Raw genomic sequence first — 16941 nt, forward strand, 5'->3', positions numbered from 1 at the left:
AATTAAGAACCTTCGTGCTGTGAATGTTACAACCAAGAAAGTGAAAGACAAACTACAGAACGGGAGAAAATATTTACGAATCTTATATCTGATATGGGACTTGTGTATCCAGAATATATAAGGAACATTTAACAAGTCTGTAATAAAAAGAAAAATAACAATTAAAAATGGGAAGGAATTTAAACACATTTCCATAGAAGAGATAAAAATGGCTCATAAGAAAAATACAGGCAACATGTGTTAGTGAGAATGTGGAGAAGAGCTTGGTGCTCTTTTTCCAGCACTGCTCAAACTCTTATATCTTGTTTCTACTATCATGCCAGTAAGAATGATCTAGTTAGCTTCATGTTATCTTTCTACCAATAAAGAACACCTGGGAGGCTCCCCCTAAACACATCTGAGGGCCCTAATCTACAGAGCAGTTTTCTTTCTAATGCTGCGCCCTGCAGATCCAGACATCTCTGCTGCTGTGAACTCTGTCCTCTGTCTCCTTAACTCAGTGGCAATGCTGTACTTAGACTAGGACCTCAGTCCTCTGTGCTGAGATCGACAAGTTGTCCATAGGTAGAACTGAATTTTCATAAAATCAATGCCATATTCTCCTTCCTTCTGATATTATAGTTTTGAATTTTCCATTGACTTCCAGAAATCATTTCCCTCATGATTATTGTCATATTTTATATTTTTATTATAAGAGGGCCAGTTTGGCACCATTTAATGGAGAAATTTTATCATGGCCAAAGTGGAAGCCTTACCTTTCTTCCTTAGAGTAATAGGATCTCTCAATTAATCTAATAAGTAAGTGCAATTTTTTTAATCAGCCTTTGGAGTAATTAAGCATATAAGAAGGAAGATCCACTTCCAATATAATATTTTGGGTGAGGATGGACTAATGGATTGTTGACCTCCTTTGATGGAAGAGGCAGACAATGGAGAGCTTTGAAAGTGTTGAGTTCTACCACAATGTAAGACTGCTGCATATTTGCTTGATTTCAGTATTTTTTCATATATGCCAATTTATTTCCTATGATACATAAAAAATTCTGAATCTTTTTAACTTAGGTGAATCATTTCTTGTCAATGTGTAATTGGATTGGGTCTGTGCTTTAGAGTTGGACTTTAGTCTTTTTTGGTTTTTAATTTCATTTATATTTAATACCATCACAGTTATGTTGGTGGTAATTTTGACTGCTTAATTTAGTTTCTTGTACTTAAGTTTTCTGGATTATTTCTTTTGTTAAATTGGACCAGTTTTCCATAGATTTTTCTAAGTTTATGTAATACCTTTATAACATCTAGAAGAATATCCATTTCTCTAATTAATATAATTGGAATTAGGACAATATCATCTTATACAGATAAGATGGAAATTTAACCTAGTATGCTATTATTAATTGTTCTTTAAGATTAGACTTCAGTTATGTCAATCACTTTTCATTAAATCATTTTTAAACCAGTTCTCTTTTTTTTTGCTCTATTTTTTAAATGAAGAACTTAGTACTAGATAGTAATAACTGTTTAATGTGGTCTAAGTAACAGTTCACAGATGGTAATATGATACAATAAAATACTTTAGAATATAGCACTTAAGTAAAGGTTTTATATATATAATGATTAAAAATCAACTTATGTCAATGATATACATGTATATTGAGTTGGCAAAATATAAAATGTGCCTTGTGGCATAGTCACAGAATAGTGGGAAACACTTTTAAGTTTATTTGTTTCATGACTGTATTATTTGAATTCAAAATTTTTATAGTACAAATGACTAATATGCTTTGAATATCCTCTTTTAAAAAGTTAAAAGTTAGTTTCACATTTTCAGGAAAAATTGTACACATGCCTGTAAAACGACCTGGTACTCATCAAAAAAAGGGCCTCTTGATCAGTTTCTGCATTTTTCTACCTTTCCTTATTTTAATTGCCATCATTGCTTTTAAATGGAATAAAATGAGGTTTTGGAAAAGAGAGGGAACAGTAAGTGAAGGGTAAGTAAATGTATTACCTCATATATATACATACATACATATATACATATTTATATATATATAAAAATGTATCACGAGAAGAATTAAAATGTAATTCAGAGTATTACAAGGAGGGATTATAGGATGGATCAACCATTTGGAAATACTGAATCTTATTATATGACTTATTTTTTTTTCAGGTTTCAGGTAGGTGGTATTTTCATGAGTTTATAGGCCCAGGAACAACTGAAAATAATAAATCCTCAGTGCCTTTAAAATAGAAAGCCATGTAGGCTATAATTTCTCTAGGAGGTTTTGTCTATTTCAAGCAACCTCATGTTCCTTTCATTGACAGTCAGATGTTCCAAGGAGATTAATAGAGATAGAGAAGCAAATTTTGTGAACAGAATATGTAGAAGCTGAGAAAAATGTGTGATAGCAAAGAATAAGGGAGAGGACACAGATAGGATACTGCCCATTTTACACATCACTAACATCACTCATGTGTTTCTAAAATTAGAGTTTAGGTACTTGGACAGTTTTTTCTTTAACTCTAACACTGATCAATACCAGGCACAATTTGCTTAGTGAATGTTTAGAAAAATGAGAATGCAGAAGTGAAGATAAATAAATGGGTCCCATTTATTTCATGCTAAAGGAAAATGGTTCTCTGTTTCTTCTGATGGAGAGAGAAAACAATAGTAGAAAATTAGCATCAACACCTCTATTTCCAAAGTTAGTTAATTTTATTTATTAAAAAGCTAGCAGCAACTAGTTAAATTCAGGGTAGTATTCTGCATGATGTATATATACATTTACATAATCATCCAATTATTATAAATTGACTTGAATGAATGATAATCTGGCATGTCTTCTTGTGTTCTTAGTTAAGACCTCTTATAAAGAAGTTGATAGAAGTAAACCTGAATGTTGAAAGAGATGTTGTAGCAGGGAATAACTAATCATAAATAACTGGAAGTGACAGCCTAAGTTTTAGAGCAACACTAATATCTTCAGGGTTGCAAGGGTGAGAAATGACACGGAACTGAAGCAGCAATGGGTGGTACTGACTATTCGGTCAAGAACTAGGTCATTCTCAAAGTCCTTATAATTGACATTATCTCTTCTTATGTATGGCCATTCTCTGCAAAACGATGTTCTGCTTGCACATGGCCCAGAATATTTATCTCAACCCTTTCTGGATTCATTTCCAAACAAAATACCTATAATCTGTCCATAGCTGTCAGCGGTAAACTCATCCTGCAGACTATGCCAAGTGTCAGCGCTGAGCTAATTGAGAAGGGAAGGTTCGATGGTGAGATACCCAGTTGGAAGAATGCGCAAGAGGCAGACATGAGAATGAAACGGCAGGCACCAACTTTAATGTGCGGGGCGCAGTTCTATTGGGGGAAGTGCAGTCTACTGTGAGGGACACGGTATCGCATACACTTCTTCTGCTCCCCTTTCTTGTGCTCCCCTTCTGCTCCCCAGAAGACTGCATGGCTCCACACTTAGCAGAATATAATAGTGGCATTCGGCCACACATGGGTGATACAATAAGCTGAACTATGTTTACATATTTCAGGTGCAGGTGCCCTACTACACTCATGTAACCTTCTAGTCTAGGGTCCTATTTCTAGCCAGGAGCCTGGATCACAGCCAGAATTAGGACCAGCCAGACCTTGGACCAGCCAGACCTTGGATTCAGCCAGGCCTGGCACCCACAACAGCAATGCCTCTTAGTTTATATTGTCAAGAGTCAGAAGGACATAGCTGTGGAAGTATATCTAAATTCAGCCAGTGTTTTGTCTGGATTATAACCCTAAATTAGGTATTCAAACCTGATCTTATCACCTGTGGCCAAGGAATTGTAGCCATGTACAGGAATCTGGTCACCAAGACACTCCTCCTCAATAGAAACTGTGATGTTTAGGAGTTTGCCAAAGGAAATTTTGGAGACTGTATAAATAGTACAAAATATAACTAAACATAGCTAAAAGACAGAGACCTCAATAAGGATCTCATTAACAAGAGAAAAGATATACATAGTTTTCGATAGAAATATTATAATTGGACAGACAATAAGAATTTGGCAATTTGCATGTAAATTACCTTTTTTAATGTTGGAGGAGCACTATCATAGATATATTAATATTCCTCTTCCATGTAGACAAGATAGAGAAAAATAATAATCAGATTTTTGTTTGAAATTTAAAAATACTTAAAATCTTTAATAGCTAGATCAACATTAGAAAGACCAAATAGTAAAATATAGATTTACTGAGTGGAATATGGGAAGCAAAGTGAATGTCAGTACATATTAATTGAATAATTAGTACTAATCTAGCTTTTTTATTTTTCTTGATTTTGTTTTGAATGATAATGTTTCCTAACCCTAAAACTAATGCTATTTCTTTTATACAGATCTGTATCAGAAGATGGCAGTAGCGACAGCAACACATCATACACAGAGTTAAAGGTGAATTGAAAGAATCAATCTATTGACAAAATGATGTAATTTATGAAACGATTTTTTTTTTATTTTTTACAATACCTCAGTAATAGAGACTGGTTGTTTCCCTAATTCGTCATCTTCACTTTTATTCATCAAGATAATTTTCATATACTAAAATAAGACATTAAAATTTTGTTTTATACTTTTTAGAAATATTTAATGTTAACCAATATTGGGATTTATTAACTGACTTTTTGTAAAAAGTAGTGACTTTGAAGAGATTTAAATATGTTCTTAAAATAGCTATGAGCTATCATTCATCCTGCTTTGTTATTTAAGGTTGTAATTGGTAGATTTATACTATTTCTTGGCATTTATATTTCTTCCTCACTAAGATTCCATAGTTAATGCTATCTTTATCTTACAATAGGTAACAGACATAAGTATATAAACAATTCCCCATGTGTATAAAAGTTTTGGAGTTGGAATATAATTTTAGGCGATCAGGTTCCAGGGTTTAAACTCTGAATAACTCCACCATTTTAAGACTTACAGCCTGATATATGAATGGGGATGGGGAATGAAATTTACATTTATTGAAGACATATTAGATGCCGAGGAAAGTGCTAAATGCAATTTCCTCGGCATCTAATATGTCTTCAATAATTTACTCTAAGATGAGATAAAGTAGGCATATGTATATATCATTCAGTCTTATAACTTATATGTTTAAAGAAATCAAGATATTTGACATATAAGACCTATCACTAGGAGTAAATGGAAAAGTTCAAAATCTTCAACCAAGAGTAACGTCAGAGTTCTCCTAATTACTTTCCTGACATTAGCGGTCCCCCTCCATATTAGCAGTCCCCAACCTTTTTGGCACCAGGGACTGGTGCTCCTGTGAGAATCTAATGCCTGATGATCTGAAATGGAGCTGAGGCGGTGAGGCTAGTGCTGGGGAGCGGCTGCAAATACAGATGAATCTTCACTTGCTAGCCCACCACCTACCTCCCAGTTCCCAACAGACCACCGACTGGTACTGATCTGCTGCCCAGAGATTGGAGACCTCTGCTCTATATCTAACTTTGATTGAGATTTAAGTGAATGGATTTCTGTTTCTTTATATGCCATCAGAGAAAACATTTATAACTCTACTGTCAATATAAATTAGTCTTCTTTTTACCTAGACCAATCTCTACTACTTCTTTAATTACTCTATTAAAACCCATATCTTGGGAAAGATTGTGGCACTTGGCTCGGTCTTCTTCTCATGTCCTTCAGTTGAAGTCTCAGCATCACACCGGGCATCTTCACCTGAACTTTTCACTGCCACCCAACTTCAGTCACTTCCTCCTAAAGCGATATACTGGTCTTGTTATTTTCTTGATTTCTTCCAACACTTAAGTCATAAATTCAATATGCTGTTTTTATAGTTTGTTTGTTTGTTTTTACCATTTTATTTTTTTCACAGTCTTCTCTTTTCACCAGTACTTTATGGTTACATTAAGATCTCACCTCAAGAATTTGAAATAGTGGGTTAAGCAGTCAGTCCATAAGCAATACACATATTTTTTAAGTGGATTATATAGTGTATTGGAAGTGATTGATAATATGGAAAAGATTTGTGCAGTAGGGTAATTGGGAGGGTTGATGTTGAAGGAGAAATTGATAGTAATTTTAAATTTTAAATTGATAGCAGTTTGAAATTTTGAATTACTCAATAGGCCCTATTGAACAAGTGATATGTAAGCAAAGAATTGGAAGAAGTGCAAATATTTGCCCAGTTTAGATATTTAAAATACGTAACCTGGACACACAAGGTCAACTCACACAAGTCATTTATTTAAATGCACAGGATACACTACACAGCAAGAGAGAGTGCAAGAAAGCAATGCTGATCAGATAAACACCTCAGATACAAGGTCTCAGGGTTTCTTATTTTAAATTTTAAACAGCGCATCATAAATCTCACTGCCCTTATCTTGGTAAAAAGTGAAACCAGACGTCCAGCCTTTCCTATAGATAAAGATAGAGCTTTTCTGTTCCAACTGTATGTAAATCGATGCTGTTTTAACACAGGCATACAGCTGGCAGAGCTTTCCATGCATATATCTGGGCAGAAGCTTTTCAAACACAAGAAGGATCCAATGAAAAAAGTTAGGAATGTTTGATAAATAACAGTAATGTCAGTTCATCTGAAGCACAGTTAGCAGGAGGTCACATGACTTAAATTTTGACGGCCGTTTTGTTGGAAGTATTCTGTAACAATGGCAGGAGTAAAAGTGTAGAAACCAGTAACTGCAATGCTACTGCAACAATCCAGGAGAGAAGGGATAGTACCTCTGACCAATGATATAAAAAATGGTTTTAGAAATAAAATTTGAAGCTGAACCAACAGAATGAATTGACAGTTTCTGTGTAAAGGGTATGAAAAACTGCTTAAATGGCCTTCATTGATACATAGCAGGAATAGCAAGACTAAAATGTAAACCCAGGCTGGTTTCTAACTTTATGCTCTTAATACATTTTAAAATGTATGAACGTTGAGAGATAAACTCTACATAGGTAATCTGAGCCAAGAGAACTGTTTGGTGTGTCATGACGTGGTTAAATTTTCTCATATGAATAGGAACATACCTAAAGTATTTTTAAGTAGTAAGGGAGGGATTTAGCAATCAATGGTTTGCTTTTTAAATTTCACAGTGATAAATAGGGGAAAATTCAATCAGATTCAGCCAGAACTAGAGAGGAGTAAAACAACTATGAGAATATGGAATTCACAGGAAGGGCATGATGCAGGTAGGATTGGATTAGAGGAAAAAAAATTTTAAAAACCTTGTGATATATAACAGAGGTAGATTTCATTGAAGTAGTGACTAACTGATGAATGTATTTGTGCTAGAATGAAAAATAACTACAGAAATGTTTATTTTTGACACAGTGGATAATGACACCTTTTACTAATGACATATTGTATAGTAGGGTAAGAACAATTTTGATGTTGTAATGAGGACACGGAGGGGAGTGAAGATTTAGTTTGGATTCGAATATATGTGTGTGGGACACCTGTTGGATATGCACAGAAATCCCTTGGAAGTATTCCTCTGTAGATAAAAATAGACTGATTCATAATAATTATTATTTATTTCTTCACAGATTATTGTTCTTTTCCTCTCTGTTTCCTTGTTGGTGATTTTCTTTTACCCACATAACACATAGACTGTGTAAATGAAATATATATAAATACAATTTATAATATTGCCTTTTAATATGGCTATCACAAAAGGTTCTTGGAAAAATAAATGGGTTTACAAATTTTGTGGAGTACAGGCATAGATTGCGACAGTATAATCAGTGTCTTATTATACTAATTTCTTGCTATACCTGTAGTTGCATAGTATTATTAGACAGCTTTTATTAAAATTTAACATTTCTATTTTTCCATATTTCTTTTACAACAGTGACTAAACAATAATGTCAAAAAGCCATAGGTTGGAAAAAGGATATTACCAAGAAACTCACCATTAAATGGCCTATTTCAAGAGTGAAAAAAAATCTGCTTTTCTCTCCTTTTGTTATGGCTTAAAGCTTTCAGTTTCACAAACCAAAATAAATCCTGTGAGTGAAAATACGTAGGCTTGTGTCTGTTGACTTCTCTACCCACTGTGATCCTTTAGTAGGAAATAAGCAGTTTTTGCCTCTTTTGAACCCGGGAGGCTCATAAATCTCAAGGTGAAAACATTCCATTGCCTGCTGCTACTGTTCACGCTCAGATGCCTATAGCTCCAGTCTCAAGAGAGGATACCTATAGTTCGCACCTCTCCAATAGCTCATGACCTCTGTATCTATTCCAGGATTTAGATATTGAGAGGAAGAGTTGCTACGTAAGGCCAGCCTCAAGCCCCCAAGTAGTCGCTAACATCCATTCTGTACTCACGGAATTGCCCAAACTGAGTTTCTGGTCATAGATAACTGTTCTGTCTCCAGGTGACATTTCTATGGCCTCATGTGAATTGCAATATAGAATATAACTTTGTCCTTTGGGGGAACCCAGACTTGTTGCTCTTTCTTTACCTGAAGCTGAGCTTTCCTAGGTAAGATTTTCTTGTTCAGTGTCCCATCTCCCTGTCTCCCACTCACTGCAATAGGTACACTTCTATATGTCTTAAAGCATTATACATGGATTATGGAACCATCAGCCTACCTGGAGTCTAATTAGGACCTAATGATCCTCATCAATAAACAAAGATGCTCCTGGATAATGGGTGGGATTAGCTCACCTCAGAGGCCAAGAGTTTCCTTTTCCAGATGCCCACAAACTATAGAGGTAGGTGATGGTTTTGCCAGAGTAGTTTCAGAAAACAGTCAGGGATCAAAGCCTGACTGCACTAGGCAATGAGAAATGGTTTTACATTTTGATTTCTGAAAACTTGTATCTATTATTAAATAAAGATTCCATATATCTATATAATTGATGGACCAAGTCTCTGTGGATTAAGATAATTCCATTGATAACCCACGTACTCGTGGTGATTTATTTCTTTCCCATACTTTCAGAACAGCTTTCACTTCACTTTCTAAAATTACAGGTTCTTCCTCAGGAATCCTTTTCAAAGGTATCTGCCATTCTTTTGTCTACTCTGTATAGATTTTTAGTATATTCTTTCACTTTCTCTTTATTTTGTCCTGCTCAAATAATGTGCTTACTTATTGGTTGTTCAGCATTCCCAGTCTAGCTTTGAATTTCCCTTTTATTTTATGAATCTTCTGGTAGAGTTCTCTTGGTTTTCCTGTTGTTTTCTAGTCTCACATTGGCTATAATGATAGTTCTCTTTATCTCTACGTGATAGTTATTAAAAAACTGCATTCACGATTCTAATTCTGCTTTTGTCACCTTTAACTTGTGCCTCTCAACTGTTTTTAACAATTTTCAATGTTTCTTCTGTCATCCATCTTTCCTTTTTACTTCTGGCCTTACCTTTTCACATTCTTACCTGATAATATTTATAATTTCAGTCTGTTGTTCTTTTGCTTCTCAGTCAATTAAGTTTAACAGTGCAAATCTATTTTTTTTATGTGGACTTTGAATCCACTAGAAATGTTTATATTATATTTTGGCACTGCAATTATTTCAGCGCTCTTCTTCAGCTTAATTCTAATGTTGTATATTAACAGTTCATAGTCTGTACCACAACTTGCCCCTGATTTTATTTTGGCAGATAGAATACTGTTTCTTCTTCTCCTCCTTCTAATTACATGGTCTATATTCTATACTCTGAGATGTACCTGTATATATACAGGTATAGATACAGATATAGGTATAGATATAGATATCATATTTTCTATATTATCCATTCATCTGTTGATGGATACTTACATTGTTTTCATGTCTTATCTATTATGAATAATGCTGCAATGAACATGAGATAGCACATATTTTTTGAGTTAGTGTTTTTATTTTCTTCAGATTAACACCCAGAAGTAATGTTGCTGGATTACATAGGTTTTTAGAAAGTTTTTAAGGAGCATCAACACAATTTTCCATCATGGTTGCACCAATTTACATTCTTATCAAAGTGCACAAGGCTCCCCTTTCCTACACATTCTTGCCAACAATTTGTATCTTTTGTCTGTTTGATATTAACTATTCTAACAGGTGTAGGTGATAACTCATTGTGGTTTGATTGCATTATTCTAATGATTAGTGATGTTAAACACCTTTTCATATATATGTTGGCCATTTGTGTCTTCTGAGAAATGTCTATTCATGTCATTTGCCCATTTATAATGGGGTTATTTCTTTTTCTTGCTATTAAATTGTTTCTTATATGTTTTGACTATTATGCCCTTATCAGTGTGTAATTAACAAATATTCTCTTAACTTGGTAATTGTTTTCTTCATTGTACAGAAGCTTTTTAGATTGATGCAACCCCATTGTCTATTTTTGCTTTTGCTGCCTGCGTTTTGGGATTATATCTGAAATACCATTGTCTAGACCAAAATCAAGAAGCTATTCCCTACATTTTTCCTAGAAGTTTTAGAATTTGAGGTCTTATGTGTAAGTCTTTAATCTATTTTGAGTTTCTTTTTTGAATAAAATGTGAGATTAGAATCTAATTTCATTCTTCTGAATGTGAATATACAGTTTTCCCACCACCGTTTTTTCAAAAGACTATCCTTTTCCCAATGTGTGTCCTTAGCAGTCTTGGGCTGCTTCCACCTTTAGCTATGGTTAACAATGCTACTGTAAACATTACTATACAAAAATCTCTCTTTGAGACTGTGCTTTCAATTCTTTCGTGTAGATACCTGGAAATGGGATTGCTGAACCATATGGTAATTCTCTTTTTAATATTTTTGGTAATTTTTTCACAGTGGCTGCACGATTTACATTCCTACCAACAGTGCACAAGAAGGGTTCTAATTCTTACACATACACACCAACACTTATTTTCTGAAGGTTTTGACAGTACCCTTCCTAATAAGTGTGAGGTGGTCTGTCATTGTGGGTTTTGATTTGCATTTCCTTAATGATTAATGAGTATCTTTTCATGTAGTTAGTGGCCATTTGTATAGCTCTGAGAAATTTCTATTCAAGTTTTTCGGTCATTTTTGAATTATTGTTGTGATTCTATATATTCTGTATTTTAATCCCTTATCAGATATATGATTTGCAAACAGATATGGGATTTCAAAATATATTCTCCCATTGTGTGGGTTGCCTTTTTCTTTTTGTAGTGTCTTTTGATGCACAAATTTTTTAATTCTCATGGAGTGCAATTTTTTTTTTTTTATTACCTGTACCTTTGGCATCATATCCAAGGAATCATTTCCAAAACCAATATTGTGGAGATTTTGCCCTATTTTCTTAGAAGACTTTTATAGTTTGTTTTTACATTTTAATCTTCAATTGATTTTAAACTAATTTTTGTACATGTGTTAGGAAAAGATCTAATTATCATTCTTTTGCTTATGCATATTAGCTTTTATAGCACCATTTGTTGAAAAGATTGTTTTTTTCTCATTGAATGATCTTGCCACCCTTCTAGACTGTTCAAGACTACATATATGATAGTTTCTTTTTTGGATCCTCTAATCTTACCTGTTGGTTTATATGTCTGTCTTCATGTCAATACCATTCTCTTTTGATTTCTGTAGATTTGTAATTAGATTTGAAATCATGAAGGGTGAGTCCTCCATCTTTGCCCTTTTCAAGATTGTTTTGGCTATTTAGGACTACTTGAGATTCCACACGAATTTTAGGATGGATTTTTCTATTTCTGAAAAAACTCATTTCTATTTTGATACATTAAATCTATATATTGCTGAGGGTGATAGTGCATCTTAACAATGTATTTTCTTCCTTTAATTTCATTCCTTTAATTTCCATAAGTAATGTCTGTAGTTTTTGTGGTACTTCTTTCACCTTCTTGGTTGTTTATAGGTATTTTTTATGCCATTGTAAATATAATCATTTTCTTAATTTCTATTTGGTTGTTCATTGTTAAAATTTATAGAAATATAATTTTTGATTGTGTGTGTGTATAACCATTAGGGTTTTCTACATATAAGATGATATCTGCGAACGAAGATAATTTTACTTCTTTTCAATTTGGATGCCTCACCTATTATTTACGATTTGCAATGCCTAGAATTTCTAGTATTCTGTTGAATAGAAGTGTAAAATTGGTATCTTTTCCTCCCTGATTTTAGAGAAAATCTTGTCAATTTCATCATCAAGAATAATGTTAGCTATAGGTTTGTTTGTAGGTCTTTTATAATTATAAGGTAATTTCCTTCTGTTCCTAGCTTGAGTTTTTTTTTTTTTTTTTTTGTCATGAAAGGATATTGAATTTTATTAAATGCTTCTTTTGCATTAATGAGATGATCATGTGGTTCTTTCCTTTCATTCAGTTAATGTGGTGTATGACATTGACCAATTTTGTAGGTTATCTCCACAATGAATTTTATAATTGTATTTGCTACAAACTCTATAGAAAACAAGGCAATAAAATATTTTTTATTAAATTTATTGAGGTGACATTGGTTAATAAAATTATATGTTCAAGTGTATAATTCAATAATACATCATCTGTATATTGTATTGTGTGTTCACCACCAAAGTCAATTCTCAATCACCATATATTTGACCCCCTTTACTTTTATCTATCTTCCCCTCTTCCCCCCTTTCTCTCTGGTAATCACTAAACTGTTGTGTGTCTATGAATTTTTGTCTTGTTCATTTGATGCCTTTGGTTTTATATCCCACATATATATGATGGTGATCATATGGTTCTCAACTTTTTCTGTTTTATTTCACTTAGCATGATTAGATAAAAAAAGATGAAATGCTGCCATTTTGGATGTATTTCATGTTTCTCACTTTAAATTAGAAGCTAGAAATGATTAGGCTTAGTGAGGAAGACATGTCCAAAGCCAAATCAGGCCAAAAGCTAGGCCTCTTGTGCCAAACGGTGAGCCAAACTGTCAGTGCAAAGGAAAACTTTTTGAAGGAAATTAAAAGTGCTACTCCAGTGAACACATGAATGATAAGAAAGCACAACAGCTTTACTGCTGATATGAAGTCAAATTCCAATTCAGAGCAATGCCTTAACTCTCTTTAATACTATGAGAGAGGTGCAGAAGGAAGAACAGAGGTTTAAGGAAAGATGCCAGCTCCATAACAAGGCGAAGCAACAGTGTTTATAGAAGCTACACAGCAAATTACCCAGAAGGTCTGGCTAAGATAATTAATTAAGGTGGTTATAATAACAGATTTTTCAATGTAGGCAAAACAAACTGATATTGGAAAAAGATGCCATCTAGGATCGTCATTGCTCTAGAGGAGAAGTTAATGCCTGGCTTCACAGCCTCAAATAGCAGGTTGACTTAGGTTCCAGGGCTAGTTGAAAATCAACCCTGGCACCTGTTAGTGGGGTGGCTCCAGGCAAGTCACTTTGCATTTCTAAACCTCTCTTGCTCTTCTGCAAACTAGAGAAAAGAGACTCTCTCAGAATGAGTTGCTTTTTGGATTTAAGATTATAATCTAAAGAGGTAGATACATATTTTCCCTAGAAGCAATGATTCAGTATTAACTAATTAGTGTTGTGGGACTTTATAGGACACAGCTACGAGAATCAAATACATTAGTCTAATCTCACTTATATAAGAATAAATATTAAAATTGCAAATTTTCTACAGACAAAAGGACCAGTGGATTTATAGCCTTTTGTGAGTTAGAAATTTGGTCGCTTTTTCCCTCTGAGTTTATTTATACTTTTAAAAAATTTAAAAATATTTTCTGATGTTTATACTGTATATTACTTGAAAAAATCATGGAAAAATAATATCAAAACACTGTCATTCAGATAAAATAGCTCTTTAACAAAGTAAATATGAACACAGACATAGTTTTAAAATGAATATGTATGTAGCAATTGATTAGGGTCATGCAGTCCAATAAGAATAAAATACCCCAAATATAAGAAGACTGATTTCTTAACTGCAAACATTTCTGAAACATTGCCATCATTAGTATTTGCTGCAGTCTTCTGTGGCATTGTAATCTGCAGATATCACATCTGCATTTCAGATCTACAGCAAAGAAAATGTGTGAAGATTCTCAACACACAAAATATGTTGCACGATTCCAGGAGGAGTCTCTTCTGAACTTGGGAGTATTGCACACCACCGGGCCCAGAGATACTTGGGACTCTGCGACCTCAGCCCTGCCTAAGTGAAGAAGTGCTCATCTGAGAACTTTATCCAGGCTCTTTCCTTTCCCCTCCCTCTCCAGAAGCAGGGCACCCTCTTTTGCCAGTGCAGAGTCAGAGTCAGGTAAGTGAAGGCCTGCTCGTGGCCCTCCAACCACCAAGTGCAGCAGGATCTTGAAAGTAGGAAGGCTCTGAGAGGGTGCTGGGCACTCCCTGGCCTGCCCGGGTTCTGGAACAAAGAAGGTGCTGCTTGGCATGCCCATGAGGGCACTGCTCTGGGCCACCGTCCCCATGGCGCAGGTCCTCCACATACTATGCCTGCAGCGGTCAGCTTTCCCAGGCCTGAGAGGATCAGCAAGAGAGACAGCATTGCATGGCATACAGGACTCCTCACTGTGCAGGTGCAGTTGCTCTGCAGCGCCAATGGGGGCGGGGGTGGGGGATGTAGGGAGTGGGGCAGCTGAGTGAAAGGGTGGTGGCCCAAGGTGCAGGGCCCGGCTGCTCAGCCCCTCCCAACCCAGCTGGCCGCCCACCCAGGCCTGCTAAACACTGGAGCTCACTAGAACCTGCCTCCTGCCCACGAATTTATTTTCCCCAAATTTGACATTTTTAAAGGCCTTCAGGGTTATAAAACATGGTTTCTCTTCTGGAACTTCACCTTGCTTGTGAAGTTCTTGGCAATGTTAAGTGTCCAGGTCATAGCTTTCTGGTGCAATGGTTGATTTACTGTAGGAAAAGGAGAAGAAAATAGGAATTTACAACATGTTTAGTAGCATACGATTGCTTATTTTAACCATATCTACTGTTGAATATCTACTTTAAATTTCAAAACACACATACACACTAAAAACTCAAAAATTAATTTTTATTATAAATGAGTTTTTTCCTTAGAAAACTAAGGTGTCTTAATAGCTAAGTATTAAATGTGCATATATGTTTTATTACTTTAGTATTGATTTTATAACAAATATGAAGCAAAAAATTTACAGCTATGAAGTGATTCTTGAAAACAACTGAAATCTATTTGTTCAGTATTGTACATGTTTGATTCTTAGAGAAATGTATGGCTAGGGGAAACTAAGTGAAAGGGTAAATAGAAAAATTTCCCAATTAATACAGAGTTCACACATTGAAAGTCAACAGAGATAATTTGGAAAGAACTTTTATTTCATGTTTTAATATACAGGATGGTGACTTTTGTTTTTTCAAAATTTATTTTGTATAATTTTATTGTGTTAAAATACATAGAACATAAGATTTACTATCTTAACCATTTTTAAGTGTACAGTTCATTGCTATTAAGTATATTCACATGGTTGTGCAAACATCACCACCAGCTATCTGCAGAGCTCTTCTTGCAAAACTGAAACACTGTACACATTTCTCTTTCTGCCAGACCCTGACACCTACCATTCTACTTTTTATCTCTACGAATTTGACCAGTCAAGACACCTCCTACAAGTGGACATATAGTATTTGCCTTTTGTGACTGACTGGTTTATTTCATTTAGCATAATGTCCTAAAGATTTATCTATGTTGTAGCATGTGTCAGAATTTCCTGAATAGTATTCTTTCATCTGAATATATCATTTTGTTTATACATTCATCAGTTGATGGACACAACTGTTGATAGTAAATTGATTCTATCCTTTAGCCAATTTTGAATAATGCTGTGATGAGCATTAGGGTACAAATATTTCTTCAAGACCCTGCTTTCAATTATTTTGGATATATACTCAGAATATTAACACAGTAAAAATGCAACTAAAAAAATACAGGAAACATTTGCAAATCATATATCTCATAAGGGATTAATATCCAGAATGTATAAAGAACTCCTAAAACTCAACATCAAAAAAATGAAATAACCTGATTTAATAGTGGCCAAAGGATTTAAATAGATATTTCTCCAAAGAAGATATACAAATGGACTACAAGCACACGAATAGATGCTCAACATCATTAATCATTAAGGAAATTAAAAACCACAGTGAGCTACCATTTTACACCCATTAGGATGGCTACTATTAAAACAAACAAACAGGAAATAACAAGTTTGTCAGGGTGTAAAGAAATCAGAACCTTTGGTCACTGTTGGTGGGTTGTAAAATGATACAACCTCTGTGGAACACGGTGTGGCAATTCTTCAAAAAATTCAAAAGAGAATCACCTAATTTCAATTTTTCAAGGAATTTTTCTGCAAGACATTCTTAAATTTTCCATCTCTGGAACTTGTGCTTGTATACTTTACAATCGATATTATCAAAAAAAAAAATTGACTGCTTTTCCTATTTTACTAAATTATTTCCTTCTTAACCATGTGGTTTTTTCCCCCTCTTTTGATGTTGTGATATATATATATATATATATGTATATATATATATATATATATACATATATATATATATATATATATATAGAAGGCATGATAAGTATTAGTTATTCATGATCTTACTAAATCTCTGGTGTTCTATCAGTTCACCAAAAGGGAAAATATTTTTTAAATTCTTTACTGGTGATGGTCAAGATGGTGAAGTGGGTAAACAATGTGCTTGCCTCCTCCCATGACCACATCAAATTACAACTAAATAATAAGACAATCTACCTGAAAAACCATCTGAAGACTAACTGACAAGAATTCCTATAATTAAGTATATAAAGAGGCCATATTGAGATGGGTTGGAGAGGTGGAGATGCTAAATGGACTGCCCCCGCATCCACGTGTGGTGGTTGAGCATCGGGAAGGATATTTTGGCTGTGGAGGTACCTCCAGCGGGTCAAGTGGCCCCAGCCTGATA

At 34.5% G+C, this 16941-nt stretch overlaps 1 protein-coding gene across 1 annotated transcript in view; it reads left to right on the plus strand.

Moving 5' to 3' along the window:
• The window catches only part of LOC107501320 (A disintegrin and metallopeptidase domain 3), an 80347-nt gene extending 66178 nt beyond the window's left edge, over positions 1-14169 (plus strand). The window contains exons 19-21 of the mRNA XM_036228315.1: positions 1829-1991; positions 4395-4449; positions 14002-14169. Coding sequence (XP_036084208.1) covers positions 1829-1991; positions 4395-4449; positions 14002-14169 — 386 coding nt within the window. The remainder of the gene's footprint in view (positions 1-1828; positions 1992-4394; positions 4450-14001) is intronic.
• Positions 14170-16941: the final 2772 nt, after the last annotated feature.

This window comes from Rousettus aegyptiacus, unplaced genomic scaffold, assembly GCF_014176215.1.
Source record: "Rousettus aegyptiacus isolate mRouAeg1 unplaced genomic scaffold, mRouAeg1.p scaffold_m13_p_11, whole genome shotgun sequence".
NCBI lineage: Eukaryota > Metazoa > Chordata > Mammalia > Chiroptera > Pteropodidae > Rousettus > Rousettus aegyptiacus.